The following is a 16,763-nucleotide window of genomic DNA, read 5'->3' as shown; positions in this document are numbered from 1 at the left end:
CTTAGGGTTGGGGACCCAAGTGACACATCCATGCACGGTGCTCGGCAGCTGTTAGTTGATGGAAAAGGAGGATCGGAAAACTATGCAGATGCGCCCACTCATTTTGTCTCTGCTATGGGCATAACTAGGGATGGGATTTAGGGGACGTGGGCATGGGCAGCCGCCCCCCCCCCCCCCCCCCCCCCCCCCCCCAAATAACTTATATATATATATATAGTCATAATTTTAAAATCAGCATGTTTATCATTGCCATTTTTAAGAATCAACTAATGAATCTCGTTTAATTTCTCTTTGTAAAACATGTCATCTATCAATTTAATTCTTAGTTTCCTTGTATTAGCATACGCTATACAATTAATACAAAATTAATCTTGTTATGCAATTAGCATTTTGTAAAACTGCTAAGTATCAACTTAGCAAATCTTGTTTAATTTCTCTTCGTGAAAACGTCTTATAGCAATCCAACTCTTTGTTTTCTCGTATTCGTATAGGGGATTAGTATCACTTCAATGTTAGTATACAATTACTTAGTATAACTCTAAAATAGCAACTAAGAAAATGCTAATTTCTTCATTAGATGTGATAATTAGAACTTTGGAATAATGAATAACAAACGCGATACCAATAGGAAAACAAAAGACAAATAAAAGAAACCACAAATAGGCAAAAGAAAATTCAACCATAGATACAATTTTATTGCTAATAAATATTGACGTGAACTAAAAAATAGAGAAGTATTAGTAAAAATAAAATAAATGCCAAAAGTTTTGACTTTTGTTTTTACGATCAAGCACCGATCTTCCCTAATTTCATTGAACTTAGTTCAAGCATTGAATCTTCGTCAAACTCCATTTTTTGGAGCCAATTTTTTCTTATTTAAAAATTTCTTGTGTAATAATTTAATCTTAGTTGCTGATTATTCAAATAATTATTCTTATTCAAACAGTTAAATACCAAGTTAATGAGTTGAACCTCAAGCAACATTTATTATTATTTTTTTCTTTTGCCAAACGATAACAGTGTATGTATTGCATAAAATAGAGCAATTGCTTCTACATCATCTTTGGCTAATCTAACCAACCAAAGGAAGAAGGGATTGCTTACAAGAAATCTCACTAAGCAAACTTTGTCAAATGATGACCAACTGATCAATTACCCTCCCTTCTAACTTGTGTCAAAAAATTATTTATGGCGCACATTATATCTGGTACAAAGGAATTAAAATATTTTAAAAAAAGGGGTTCTCCCTCTCCCTGGCAACGATAGCAATTTGGAGGTAGAATTTTCAACATGGGCTGCTGTGTGTCCTAACTGATTGGATGTTTTGTGGTCCAAACTTCTGCTCCTTCCCTACGTCGCACGTCAAATCACAGCAGAAAAAGAGACTCCGCATTATTTGTGAATAATTTTACACAACATTTATGAAAGCTACCCCGCTTTAAAAATTTTATGGTCAGAGCAGATAAACCAATTAAGTTGCAACACGGAAAAGCACTTTATACATAAAAAAGCTAACAATCTTTAACAAGTTGGCCGAAAAATTGTTATTAAATCATCCACAATCAGCAACGTTATTAAATGCAATTGTTTGGATAGTGTATTATTTGAAATAATTACTGTAGAACTTTTTGTGACGTGATGTATGTGAGATAAAAAGATAATTGAAAATATAAAAAGATGGATTGAGAAATGTGTTTATGATGCAAGCGAAATATAATTTGAAATATTTTTGCTATCCAAACACTCGAATCGGATAACGATTCGGCTGAATTGCTAGATTAAGAGTCAACTGGTTGGATGGATCGGATCGTTCTAAAAAATTCGTTGATATTGGCATGATGTCATAATTATTTTATATTGAAATTAAATTCTTGATTATATTACGTCAATTATAGAAAATGTTTCAAAAATATTAGACTTGCAATCAAATATACACCTAATAATTTTATATAAAAATCTAAATTCATGGCTAAATATGTCAATTCGCCAAAACTACTTGGAAAACTAAATTAATATAAGTTGGAATCACTGATGCTAAATTGATAAGATTATAGGGACGAAAACATCTTGATTTAGAGATCATTCAAGAAAGCGAGTGATTTTGGTATTTACACTAATTGGGCGGCGTTTTCTTATTCTTATTAATAAATGAAAGTGTTACAATTTAACTAATTCAAATTATATTTGGAGAAAAAAAGAAAGAAAATTTTGAGAATCGGATCAACCAATCAAATCGGATCACTGGTTTAACCAATTTTTGACCAAAACAGTTTTGTACTACAAATCAATTCAAAAAAAAGGACAATTCACGATCGGACCGATCAAACCGACCGATTTGATCCGGGTCTAACAACACTGCAAACACGTACACAGAGACCATGACATGACAAATTAGAGTTTTTTTTTTTTTTGGCGAAACCCCGTACACGAGATGGGCAGCCAGCCCAGTTATGTTATTAATTTGAAAAAAGTAGGAAATTGAAGGGGACATAAACTTGACCTTCAAACAACCGATAAGTAAGGAAACAAGGAGAGTACTGTTCCCTTATCCTAGAAACTCGGATATATTATTGTAACCTATGCTATCTAAACGAACTAAAGGCTTCATTCTATGGGTTTAAAAGAAAAAAAAAAAAAAAAAGGAGGCCGCCATGCCCTGTTAAAAAAATACTAATAAAAGTTGGCCGCCTTATTTACAAACTGGCCTCTGCTGTGTAGCAGGGACCTGAAAAAAACAAAGGCAGCCCACCTTGTCCAAAATAAAATAAAATAAAATAAAATAGACACTGCAGGCTATTTCAGATTTAAAAAAAAAAATCCACTAACAAGAAAACCCCCTCTACTCAATCATTTTTTTTAAATTTTATTGTACCAATATTCAAGAAATTTGCTTTGTCTAGCTTCTTCTAGTCCGTTCTCAACAAGAAGACAAAAGAAGATAATATTTTAATTACTACGTCATACTGGTATTATTGCTGCCACACAGCCAAGCCCAACATGACAAAAGCAATTGCAAATGCTCAATTATTAGAAAGGGGAGAGTCAATAAATTAGACAGCATATGGGACAAGATCACAAGAAAACTTCAAATTTTACTTCAGCTTGCAAACCTTTAGAGAAAAAACAAAAGCAATAGAAAACTCGAATTTAATTTGCTGCCAAATGAAGCCAGCAATTTTATCTGGCAAACTTGCTAGTTTCATCACTAAATTAGCCAGTTTATGACTATGGCTCTTAATTTCTCTCAAGAGTCCACGGTCGATTCAAACATGCTCAAGTACTGCATAGAAATCACTTGCATTCTAATCCATCATTTGTTATTTTTTTTGGGTTAGAATTTAGAGCATGAACTAAGAAATAACACTAGTAGTTACTATTGCAAAAAAAAGAAAGAATCATTATAGAGTTTTGTATTCAAGGATTGGAAATGATCTTAAATTCTTCATTCTTGATCTCTTTATTTATAAAACATACAAGTCTCCTAACATACAGGTGCTTATGATGCTTTGATTGAAGGGGGATTATTTTTATTTGCAAGTGCCTTGGTACAAGGTTGTTTGCCTCAAAGCCTTCATTCCTCATTTTGCTTATATTACTTGGTTAGTATAATTGTAGGGACAGATTCTCTCCTCTCACTAGACCGATCGAGTCTGGTGAAGCATTTATTTTTTCCAACGTTCTCATCCACATACATATATATATAAGATTTGGATTAAAGAAATTCAAGCCTTGCGCCTAATTAGAGGGGAGCTCAATCCTGGTCCGGTGAGAATAATTGGTGATGCAATCATTATTGTAATCGATGTTGATCATGCTCAAACGATTAGCAGATGATGATGCTCTTGCAGGTTGTCACCAATTTGCGATAAGTCTTCTTTAGACCCTTCAGTAGTAGGGTAAAGGACGTCAGAGGTGATAAAAAATGGATCCGGGCTGGAACGGTTGTCAGAGCAACCGTTCCGAAAGGTGTAATACCATTTGCACACCGTATAACATCATCTGTACAACATGTAACAATATAACAAAATAAGTAACATTAGAACAATATTTTTGTGAGTTTCACACGGCGTGAAAATTGAGTTACAAGAAGTGATCTGATCTGAGCCTGGCCTAATCATGACCGTGAACCTTCCGGAACAGTTGTCAGAGACAACCGTTCCAGCCCCTCCTCCATAAAAAATGGTGTGGCTTTTAGTAACTGAACATGTTGGAGTTGCGGGAGGGCAAACGGTACGGTGGAAAGCTGTGATAGTGAATCCTTTGCTGATCAGATCAATAATATAGCTTGAAAATGATTTCATGTCCTTATTTAAAGCAAATCTCTCGAGGGAGAAGTTCTCTTATGACATAGACGGAATTTTCCCTCAAAGTAAAAAAGAAATAACAAATGCAGCCATCAGAAAGTACTTAGTGGACAGCGTCATTGCATATGTCATTGCATATGTCATTGGTATATATATATATATAAACTGTTGTGTGTTTAAAGATGCAAAATGACGAACTGTCCCCCAATGATAAGTAGCTAATAGGAAAAGCTAATGCATTGTTTAACAGCAAAGTCAAGTGCTTAGCCTGAACCCTTTTGGATCTTAATGAATTAAAACAAAATTATGACATGACTGGATTAATTTGTATACCAGCTCAGAACTTATACCGCCTTAGTTATGGCTCCATCAGAAGAAGGAGGTTCAATATTTGGGCAAAAACTGACCAACCTCAGCAATGCCTAACACCTAAACCAGATGATGAGCCTCCTTCTTGAACATTTTTTCCGATCATATTGGAATGATCACCCGCCAAGATCACCTTTAAATACATCCCCTTGTTTGATCTCTTGCAAGCCTACTTCTTTTAGTATAAATATTACTAGCAATTAACTAAGAAGTCAGCCCGTTGTCTCCCCTAGCAAAATAATTAAAAACATGCATGACCTCCCACAATGTTATTATCTGCTTTGGTAATTTTGTCACTCGTGCCATTATTGCATGCCTTCTGATTGTGCTGATCCAAGTCCAGTGCAGGATTACTGCGTTGCGGATCTGCAACTCCTGTGGTAAACTTAATACACTGAAAAGCCCCCCGTAATTTCAAAACGTACAACATGACATTTTATGTTTTGAACTAAATTATAAAGATGACGGAATCCGTTAAACTTAACGGAAATGACTTATTGGAATCTAAAAAAAAAAATTTTATACCTAATTTTTAACAAATATACCTGTTCTATCCCTTAAACCTCAATTCTGTCTATCTAGAGAATAAAACAAATGATTTTTTTGAACTGTCTTTTGCTTAATTATATCAGGACATTTTGGTCATTTCGTCCATTTCCGTTAAATTTAAAGGATTCCGTCACCTTTATAATTTAGTTTAAAGTATCGGGTATCATGTTGTACGTTTTGAAATTACGGAGAGTTTTTTTCTGTATATTAGGTTTACTACGATTTTTTTTTTTGTTTTTTTACCCTTTTTATTATTATTATTATTATTACTTCTTTCCTATGTTAAGGCTTGTAGTTCCCCTTAGAACCAAAAAAAAAAAAAAAAAAATTCTTTGAAGGCTGCAAGACTGGGGCAGCGAACTAAATATTCGACAGTCTCAACGTAGGACAGTCAATGAATCGCATCGAGTTCCTCCGTCACCCTCGTGCAACCGAGTCGTCCCTCGTCATGGAGGGGAGACTGTGAGTTGGCTGGGTATCAACGGTGAATGTTTTGTAGTGGAAATTACTTAAGTTGTGATCTTTCTGGTGAAGAGTTTGTGATCCCACCAGGATTAGTACTGCACCTCCAACTCAAAGTCGGGAAAGAAAATGCAGTACGTTTCTTCACTTCTTTTAACAGTCAGAATCCTGGGATTGATCAGATTATTGCACCAGCTTTATTCGAGTCTATGCCTTTGATTCCTGATCAACTGCTGTGTTAAAGCAGTATTCCACGTGAATGAAACTATCAATTGAGCTCATCAGGTCCCCAGATGATCTTGTTACGTACTAAACATATACTAATAAAAAGACTAGCTAAAAATAAACCAGTAGTACTGCTACAATAATGTTATTAGGTGACAATTATCCATGATGCTGGTAAGGTAAGAGGAATGAAATATTGGTTAGAGTCTTGTAAGGTCTAAATCCAGAGTCTCCCACCCGATGAAATTGGTGGATGTGTTTACGGGTATGCCTTTATCTCCCTTGCGATAGCTTTAGAGTCTAGAAAAGATGAAAAATATGGAAAAGATTAAACAAGAAGACAGAGAGCATGAAGGAGAGGGGAAGAGAGAAACGGTCAAACACCAGATAGAAGGGAGAAAGAGTCCCAAGAAGAAGGAGAGGACATTGTTTCGATGAACATCAGGAAGAAAGAAGTGTGAAAAAGATGAGATGGTGACTGATAGGAGAAAGTTAAGGGCATAGGTCTTTTAGAAGGGCCACGTATCATGAGTAATTTTATAAATTCAAAAAATATATATAATATATTTAATTTCATAATCCTCTATTAGGCTCGTAAGTACCCGAACTTGTAATCTTGTAACTCGAATTCGACTTGATTTGCTACTCGAGTATCTTGAACTCAAGTTCGATAAAATCAAGATGAGTCGAGTTTCTTCTGAATTGAGCATCGAGTTGCTTTCAAGTAGATTTGGTTCGCTTATATTCCTAATAATCGTGCTTTATGATACATCACTATCAATAAAGTTATACCATATAAATAAAGCAATTCTTTCATGTTTAGTTTCTACTAGACAAGTTACTAATTCTCTATTTTTCACCTATCTCAAAATTATCATAATTGGAAAAAAGTATATAGCTGAGTTTACGCATAATTGCTCTTTCACTTTCACTCACTTATAACTGGAATCGTATTGGACCATGTTGAGTACATTCTGTATTGGACCATGTTGATTTTTCTGAATTTTCTGTTTGTGCTTATCGATAAATATATCGTCGTCTTCTTGTCAGCTTTAAAGTCATGCCAATATACGGTGGATCGACCAAGTTCAGTAGCAAGTACAACTACAACCAATTGCATCCACCGCTATACTTCACTTCTAAATCAAGCTCCTTACAACCGATTATCCCGCTTTCTATACTGTCCTGGTACGAGGGTATCTATGATCTTTTACCTGCTTAATATGTTTAGTTTATAGATGATCTTCTAAAAATAAGTACTGCTTCGAAAATAAAGGAGAAATTTCATGATCATCCTAGCATAGTGAAAATTAGTTTAATTCAATGTATGGTAAGGTTTGTTGTTGATCTATCTATATATTTGTACCATTGAGTGGGTGGATCATAAACTTATGCCACCAATTCAACGGTTTTCCCTGCAAGAACCCTGCCACTGCATCTTCACACAGGACTTCTTCTTAATTTCATGGGTTCCAACAAAGTCTCGGAGCATTCAACGTTTACGGCGTCGATCAATGTCACTCATGCATGCAGATGTTTATGAGTTTCCAGGCCTCACCACTCTAGGGCTGTCAACGAACCGAGTCGTACGTGTTCCTAACATTTTTATTTTCGTCCTATTCAAGTTTTGCGCCAAGCCAAAGGAAGCTCTAAAAGGCCCTCCTTGACCACTAGCATGAGGTTCAAGAACCTAATGTAATACCTTCTTTCAATTCAAACATGATGTATCCTCTATGTGCAAGTGTCCACCCATGTTTTATATATATATATATATAACAATTTTCTAACTCATGAACAATGGATTACAATTTTCAACATCATCAACTTCTTCTTCTTTTTTATTTTTTTTATTTCTTCACCTGCTCTCCCTCATGAAATGAAAATTGAAAAGTTGATCCCCCCAAAAATGTCATTTGAAGAATTATACGGTACTACTTCTTAACCTGTTCACCACCGCGACAAAGTATTTCAACTAATAATTCCAGCAAGGTTAACCATCAGAGTGGCAAATGTGTTTGGACAGCTCAAGTTTTTCTATTTCGCTTGTATCATAAACACATTTAGTATTTATTCCAAATAATACTCTATCCAAACACTATTGTATTCGACTGACTATGGCTGCTAAGCTGGTGTTCTACCAAATGCTGTTTCTCTCAGTTTTCTTGTTGCCTTATTCCCAATCTGCTGATCCCGATCCACTACAGGATCCAAGACCCCCCCTCTGTGAATGGTTTCTCTTGCAAGCCTGTCTCTGATGATGGACTCAGCAAAGAGGGAAATACTACTAATGCCTTTGGAGTCAGCGTCGCACAAGGAAATGTTTTTGCGTTTCCGGGGCTAAACACCCTGGGAATCTCCATGAATCGAGTTGACTTTGCTCCTGGAGTAGTAGTCATTGAGGGGAAAGTCCTTGTAGGTCTTGTGACCACTGGGAATGTATTCTACTCAGAAGTGTTGGACCTCAGGGCAGGCGTTTCATGTTTGTGATTCCCAGGGGGCAGAGTACCAGGAAATGTTTCTTCCATCACGGGGATTTGGGATCTAGGATTGTGCCACTTCAGATGCTGAACTTTCGTCGACTAATGAAAGAATTGCAGTAAGAGTCCATTGCATCTTCAAAGGATAACACATAAATTACACCACGTACTATTGCTACAATTTTGTCCTAGACGTCAATACAGGAACTAGTCAGATCAGACAGAGATCCAGTTTTCTAATTGGACATATGGGCATACTCACAGCAAGTTCAAGAATGTCCTTCAATCTGCGAAAGGGTTACATTAGATGTAAAATTAAATAACTGAAAGTCTCCTTGATTTGATCAAAGACAATGAGCTGGAGGAATAAAATGCCTGCTCAACTTTCCTATTCACTGAAGAGCAGCTGTATTTGTCACGTTGCTCTTTCAAAGCTGCTACCGACCTGCATATGAAGCCATTCATCCGGAGCATATTCCCTTGGTGCTTGTTGGCCGAAGATCATTGCAGCAGCATCAAATTGTGGAGCTGCAAGCTGGAAAGCGGGATAACCGAATCAAAGAAATAACTCAAAAAGTTCTGAGGTATTACTGGACATGATGAACTTTTAAATGCATGAATAATAATCACTCACTAATCAACAATGGGCGTGGATCATATTTAGGGTAAGTCACATAAACCAGAACGAAGGTTACAACTGATAGATCTTAAAAACACATATATTTACACAAGACAAGGGGAAATGAAAGATGTAATACATGTTCAGCTGGCAGAAGCAAAACTGAAGCTAGCAACAGTGCTTAATCTCAATACAAAAAAGAGGAAGCTGTAACTGTATAAAATCAGCCAGAGGCTGTAAACAATGACTGCTGCAAATTCCTTCCAAAAGAGCCATATCACCATTCTTGCACTAGTTATGCAAATACGTCACTGCATCTACACTCATGTGAAATGACGAGCAGTTCTAATGCATATACTTGCTTTGGACAGAGCAGAATTGAAAGAAAAATCAGGGATAACTACACAAAACAAGGAAACAGAGGAGAGATAATATGGAAGCAGCAGGTACATATACTTGATAGGGGATGAAACATGAGGAGGAGGACCTAGCAGAAAAGGCATGATTCATTTGTTTTAAAGTTAAGCAGTCAAACATAGTTGTAGGCACCAGTACGAGAACATAAGAAGATAAAACTGCAAATTTAAGTCAAAATCCAAATACAGATGAACTTTTCTTTATCTACAGATGAATATTCACCTTCGAATTATAATCAAATGTTATAGAATAAGCTAAGAAGCTACAGTAATTGATCAGGAAATACCACTGTTACAACATCTTTACTCTGTGAAATTTAGTATATTTATGTAGCTTGATCACTCAGAAACCAATTGTAAATCACGTGGTACGTTGGGCCCCCAGTATATCATGTTTAGTCATTCATAAGATCTATATGTTGTAGCCAAATAATTGTTAAATATCAATTCCAGGAAGAAAAGAGTTAACTATGCTGATATAAAAACTACTACTAGTTCACCACCGGCATGGTGACTGCGGTGTCAATCATGGGACCATTTCCATCTTCTGAACAGGAACTCCAAGAGGAGTAATATTAACACAAGGACTATACCTTGTCATTCGAATTTCAGTAAGACATTGCTCACACTATGAAAGGCAATTAACTGTTTCCTTTTCTTTTTCTTACATGTTCACCAACCCGTCAGATTCCCAGAAGGACATAGAATATGTGAATCTGGAGTCAAATGCTTCCTCAAATCTTTCAAGTTTTTCCATGTGTACTTGCACTCCATAAAGAGTTGAGAAATTGCCACAGGCAAAATGGCACGCAACTCTTCATCGAAAAACGAAAAACTGCTATTTTGGAATAAAAAGGGACAAGAATAAACCAACAAGAACTTTTACTGAATTTAATTTTTTTTTGTTAAAAGACACGGATAAGGAACAAAAGGAATATGCATCTTTCTGTCAAACTACAACAGGATGCTGAACTGTTTGGTGGAGCGTGGAGCATAACTAACTTGTCACCTCTGCTTTTGATCCAAAATATGAATCTATATTTTATTTCGTTTTCGGTCAGTAGCTAGTCATCAGGTCAAAACTCCACAAAGTGTACCATTTCATGATCCTATAACAGAAACATATTTCATTTTTAATGTAATTTACTACCAAGGACGTCCTCCCAAACACTCGATGAAACAGATTTCAACAGTTTCTCTGTTCATACTTATAACTAGTAAAAAAACAAAGCAGCAGCACCAAAATGACAGTCAGAAAAGAACTGACAATACAGATTGACTGATCAAGAAAGGATTAAAGGCGTTAAACTAGCTAGCATTTCAAGCTCTGTAACTTACTTCCTTTGGAAGGAAATCCTTCTATGGCTGAGTTCATCCTTGAATTAACTGCTTCGAGCTTCATGGATAAAAACTTTGACATGCAATATATTAAGGAAAGAATGAGATTCAAAATTTTGGATGTGAATTAAACACGGAAGACTTCAGTAACTACCTCAACTTGTCGCTGAAGTGACTGGATGTAGTTAATAATTTCATCAAGTACTAGAGCTTTCCCAATTACCTGATCAATACATAGTAGTGCATTAACTGGACAGAATTATTTTAAAGAGCAAAAAAGTTCAAGTGGAACCCCTAAAACATGGAAGGATTAGTGTGAACTAAGGGCCTCTTCTCTTTTCCTCTTGCACTGTAGAGCTTAGGTAAAACAAAATTCCAGATAGCTAGTCCAACTGACATCAAAATTTCAACTTCCAAAGTGCAGAAAAGCTAAAAATCCATCGAGAAAATGCTGCAAAATATTTTTTGAAAGCTAAAAGCTGGTGAAAATGAGAAAAGACAACACTCTCCTGAAGTAATAAAGCACAAATTCCACAACAATTTTTGGTCTAATGCGATACACAAGAAGAGTGCGGGTGCGGACCTTGTTACAGCCAGGAACCAAATCTTGAAGAATTTTCATCCGCTCACTGATCTTTTCTCTCCTAGCCTGATGAAAAACAGAGCTCATTCATCAGAACTAATACTCGAAATGAATGGCCAACAAAACAAAGGTAAGCAAGGCGAGAATTACTCTCTCGGCAAGACTGTGGCTATCAGTAGCTTGACCTCTTCTGGCTCTGACATGGATATAGTCTTTAGGTGGCTGAGGGTTAGTATCGTCATGATCAGCAGGCTTGTTAGTAGTGTATGAGCTGGTCTGCGGTTCTGCTTTGGATTCATCAATTTGTTCTCCGATTCCTCCTTCTGATGCCTTCATCCGCTTTACATTTGCATTATTCTGTTGAGTAAAATCAGTATCACTCAACCAGTGGAAGAGAAATCTGGCTTCTAGGTTTAGTTATGGGGAGATAACAAAATCTCAATCACTTAAAAGAGTTAGAGATGAAACCAAAATTACAATTTTTTTTTTTTTTAAAAGATTGGAAATGTTATGGGATCAATATCTCCGTAGTAAAAGTATTTCTTTTGCAAGTAGAAATCTAGGAATGCCCATCAAGAAAAAACAGTAAAAGTGGAAATCTTTTTACTAAAAGATTTACTAGCATTTTGTATAAGAATCCAACATGCAAAAAAATGTGTCCATTGACCAAAATTGAGAGCAAGCATCAAAAAATGAACTTGAGAAATGGGAAAAAAAGAAGAATTGTTGCAGGTAGAATTGAAGTGAAGCAAAGCAAGATAACAGAGAAATCTATCCATCAACCGGGGGAAAAAAGGGATTTATATAATAACGGAATGAACGGCACAAGAAGCGGAAGCAAGAAGGTGATGTTGAGAAAGGACATGTTTGCGCTTGTTGGTGGCATTGGTGCGGCAAGCACTTAGGTCGGTGACGGTGGATTCCTCAAGGGAAAGCGCAGCAACAGGAGGAGGAGTGGCATGTGGTATTGGCAAGGCGGGGGGCATTGGGAGACCCAAAACGGCAGGTGGTCCGATGGGGAAAGGCCAAAGGTCAGTGAGAGTGTAGGAGGAGGAAGCATGGGCAGGTGAAAAAGACGAGTGGCTGACGATTGGCGGATCCATTCACCCCCCAGGGGGCCTAACCAAACATTTACTGATCTAATTCGTTGAAAACTTCAACTTAACAAAGCAGCAGCAGAATTTTGCACATATACATGTCAAAGAAATATGGGCAACATGAATGGTAGTACTAGTAACAGCAGCAGTAGTTGAGGAGGACGCAGGAGTAAGATGGAAAGTGAAATGGGGAAATGTAGTAGCAGTCGGACTGAAGTGAGTGGAAATTGAGGAGGAGGAGGTCAGAGAGATGGAGATGCTGGGGGCCCCCGGGGGCTGTTGTCTGGTGATATTAAATAAAAATGATTCAATGAAAAAACTATGAAGGGGTGAGTGAGGAGTAATTTTGAGCCCCCAAAAGGCAGGAGTAGAGACTGTAGTGTACAGAGATGGAGTGGTAAACTACTAATTTACAAAACTGAAGACAGACCGAAGAAGGGAAAGTGAGACTTGAGAGAGACCGGTGAATTTCTGAGATTGTGGATCAACTACCGACTAACGGGCACACACTTGAGACTTTGGACTTGAGAGAGAGAGAGAGTAGTGTCATCGCCATTCTTTTTTTTTTCGGAGACGACAACTATAGTATATTTTAATCTATTCTATACTAGGGGAAGAGAGGTCCAGAAATAATACGGAGGAGACTGAAGCATCACCGAATCAAACAGGTGCATTACGCATTCATCTGAATTTTTTAAAGTAAATCCACATTTTTAATATGATAATCGGTGGAATGCAAGATTAAAGGCTTGATGGTGTCATCACCATTCGGCACTGACTGATATACTGCTACTATTACCTTCTTCTACTCCCCACCGCAGTTGATTTCCTCTTTTTGGTATAAATTCCCTGTGTTTCGTGACTACATTAGACTTTGACACCCAACACAAGTTAGACAATTGATAAGGATGGGACATAGTAGGGATGTATTCGAATATCTTATTCGCTGTTAATGCAATGGCTGTATTGATGGATTATCTGTGAAAACTCTATAAGCAACTTATATTTCGTGATGGTGATCGAAGTCGAGCCAACGATTCATAAGAACTCTATAACTGGATTTTCCAAAAGAAGAAGACATGTTACCATTTTTTTGATGTTAGTAAACCGGACATCTTGATAGCGCAACTGAGGGCGTTTGCTACCAGATTCATAATGGTTGCGTTGATGTCAAAAAAATGGTTCAATGCAATTTTCATGTCATTCAGCTTATGCTTTTCTAGAGTCTGGAGACGAAATTTCAATGCCTAAAACTGGATTATTCTCTAACACTCGCTAAAATTAGTGCATGAAGTGGACCTTCATCATGGGCTCTTTTTTTATCAGCGCTGCCTAACATTGGCTGATTTCAACATGATTCTATTCGATGTGCAGTGAAGCAGAAGCATATTCAGTCACTGCAAAGTTCAAATTGAACCATGCCATAGATGGTAATATTGAGCATGTGGCTCTTGTTTGCTGGCAATTTTGGTTCAGCTTGAGAGTGACCAACTCCTCCTCCTCTAGTTTCTTTCCGGCCGGGGGTATCTTGCACATGCCCTCTACTTGTGGATTTGGTATGGAGCTCTTTTCACTGTCCTACATCTAACACTTTCCTTATCCCCATCAATCATATATATACATATATATATGGTCCACGACCTCTTTTTTTTTTTTTTTTTTTTCTTAAGAAAGACACATATGCACCACCACCAACTAGGGGTGTACTCGAGCCGAGTCGAGCTCAAGTATTGCTATACTCGAGCTCGACTCGGCCTATATATAATTATATTCGAGCTCGAGTTCGATCGAGTCGGAGAATCTCAACTTGAGTATGACTCGAGAAAATCCTTAAAAGTTCGAGACTCGACTCGATAAGGCTCGACCTTGAATCGAGCCTTATCGAGTCGAGTAAACTGATCAATCGAGCTTTTTGAACAATCTTGTAAATTCAGTATAAATTATACCCATAACGGTCATTTTATAATTATAATACATATATATTATTTAAATTATACTACTCGATGAGTAGCTCGCCCTACCAACAACAACCCTATTGTGTATGTGTGTGTGGACTCTGGAGGTCTGATGGAACTGTTCTTGTGGTTAAGCTTCAGATGACAGTGTGATCATATAGCAATAGCATCGCCTTCCAAAGTAGTAAAAGCTTAATGCATGCATGCGCTAGCTACTCCAGTTACTTTTTGTCACAGCAAAAATTCTGCAGAAAAAATATATATATAGCTCAAAAGAGAGAGTGGATTCCCTGGCAAGCACTTTCTTGGAAGCGCCAAAAATCAGGCAATTCTTTCACACATATTCCTCTTATCGGAAAAAGATCTTAAAAGTGGCTGCTTGCTTAGATTCACAGATGATTATAATAAAATGCTTCTTCTGCTTGGCAATTGGCATCTATACAGTGGCTGGTACTTTAAATAGCTTCCAACCAAAGAGCAGATGCTATGCTCTTTGGTTGTGCTTTTTGGCTAAAGATCCCAAGTGCCTACTGGCTTCGGACTCTCAGCATACCCTGCCACATAAACCTCAATTAAAAGTCTCATCAAATTAGAAATTAGATGGAAAATATTTCACACCACCAAACAATCCCAAATGAGTAGGGGTTTGAGATTTTTTGCTAATCTCTTATTTTTAACCTTATCAAACCAAGTAAATCGCCATGCAACCGAAAGTTTGAACGACAGAAAATATAGGATTGAATGGTTTTGGTTGATGATTTTTTTTGGGGGTTGGGGTTGAAATGGTTCCATTGCTCTTGTACATACAAATATTGGTAGTGATATGGAATTTGCATAGCCACCTGCCCAACATGAAAAGAGGCAAAGTTCGAAGAATAAGAAAAAGAAGATCCTGGTCCAAAAATCTTTAGGGAGTGGCCAGCAAGTTTAGAAGCTATCCTCGACGGGCCGTGTCGTGTGAGCCCAACTGCTTCAATCGTCGTACTTAGAGATGTAATCGAGCCAAGTCGAGCTCGAGTAGTGCTATACTCGAGCTCGACTCGACTCATATATTCCTAGGCTCGAGCTCGATCGAGTCAAAAAAATTGATACTCGAAACTCGACTCGATGTACTCGCGAGTAGCTTGAAACTCGACTCGATAAGACTCGATAACGAAGGGTATTTTGTAAATTCCATATAACTTATACCCATAATGGTCATTTTATAATTATAATACATATATATTATTTAAATTATAAATATATTATTTAAATAACCCTGGCTCGACGAGTAGCTCGACGAGCCTCAAGCCGGGGATTTTTGACTCGAAACTCGACTCGATTTTCATTCGAGCTACTCGAAACTCGGCTCGAACTCGATCAACCCGAGTTCGAGCCAAGTCGTTGACCAAGCTACTTGCGAGTAGCTCGTGAGTAGCTTGGCTCGCATACACCCCTAGTCGTACTTGAACCAACTACACACTTTGTTTTGTTTGGGAAGGGGGGGAGGGGGGGGGGCGCTGGTTCAAACTTTGGAATTGGAAAGGGAAATGGAATAATGGATAGAATGAGACTTTTGGTCAATTTCTCTCAATTTCGTCGGTAATCATAAATGGCCAAATTTTAAGATATGATTTCAATATTTCAATTCCCATTTGCACTAGACCAAGCGGTCCCTTACTTTTCCCAGCCCATAACTTTTACTACTACTTAGTTTCATTTCGGGATTTGATAAAAAATAAAAAATCTAAATTCTCAAGTCTGAAAATTGAGAGCATGTTCAAAGTCACGGTTGCAGTCCAGACAGTTTCACATCGATCTCAGCATATTGATCACGATTTCGACGGGACGCAAATTTTAAAGTATTTAATATTCTAAAAATTGTGAATAATATTAAAAAATATGCTAAACAAAAATAATAAAAAAATTAACAAAAAAAAATCTGTAAAATGTAAATTTACGAGTTAACTCAGGGTGACTCGGACCGACTCGGTTGAGACTATTTGTATCGGAGACTTCTCAACCGAGTTTTCGACGGATCAAATATCTCGAAATCATCTCGTTCCAATATCGTATCGGAAGAGTTCGTTCCAATGTCGTCTAGGTCTCAGCTGAGACTTTGAACCATGATTGAGAGAGACACAGATGATATTTGTGCGCGTGAGTGTGTACTTGTGTGTGTGTGTGTTAAAGCAAAAGAGAGAAAAATACATACTTTGCGTTATAGCATATCTGAGATTGTGTTGTATGTGAAAGAAAAATAACATATTTGGTCAATTTAGAAAATTAAGTGAAGGAAAAAAAAAATTCACTTAAAATTTTGAAGACAAATGAAGGAGTAATTACATTGAGTGATAAGCAATTCTATTATCAAATATGCTTTTAATTCA

The 16,763-nt window shown here is 37.1% G+C and overlaps 1 protein-coding gene across 2 annotated transcripts; it reads right to left on the bottom strand.

Moving 5' to 3' along the window:
• Positions 1–8,489: 8,489 nt before the first annotated feature.
• LOC113742959 (transcription factor bHLH79-like) lies at positions 8,490–12,817 on the bottom strand. 2 transcript variants are annotated; one of them, XM_027270988.2, is made up of 6 exons: positions 12,155–12,817; positions 11,493–11,699; positions 11,343–11,408; positions 10,914–10,982; positions 10,760–10,832; positions 8,490–8,921 (listed from the first exon to the last, which is right to left on the bottom strand). In XM_027270988.2, the coding sequence occupies exons 1-6, from the start codon at positions 12,443–12,445 to the stop codon at positions 8,902–8,904; spliced, it is 726 nt and encodes a 241-aa protein (XP_027126789.1). In that variant the 5' UTR covers positions 12,446–12,817; the 3' UTR covers positions 8,490–8,901. The 2 variants fall into 2 exon arrangements, with proteins under 2 accessions (XP_027126789.1, XP_027126790.1); XM_027270989.2 differs by having other exon boundaries at positions 12,206–12,807.
• Positions 12,818–16,763: the final 3,946 nt, after the last annotated feature.

Source organism: Coffea arabica, chromosome 4e (assembly GCF_036785885.1).
Source record: "Coffea arabica cultivar ET-39 chromosome 4e, Coffea Arabica ET-39 HiFi, whole genome shotgun sequence".
NCBI classification, from domain to species: Eukaryota; Viridiplantae; Streptophyta; class Magnoliopsida; order Gentianales; family Rubiaceae; genus Coffea; species Coffea arabica.
Note: the sequence above shows the minus strand (reverse complement) of the source record. Positions and strands in the feature narration are given on the sequence as shown.

Coding starts and splice junctions, on each gene's coding strand:
- LOC113742959 (XM_027270988.2), bottom strand. CDS start 12,445: ATGGATCCGCCAATCGTCAGCCACTCGTCTTTTTCACCTGCCCATGCT. Junction 11,409..11,492: donor GCCACAGTCTTGCCGAGAGA/GTAATTCTCGCC, acceptor GTTTTTCATCAG/GCTAGGAGAGAAAAGATCAG. Junction 10,833..10,913: donor CACTTCAGCGACAAGTTGAG/GTAGTTACTGAA, acceptor TGCATGTCAAAG/TTTTTATCCATGAAGCTCGA.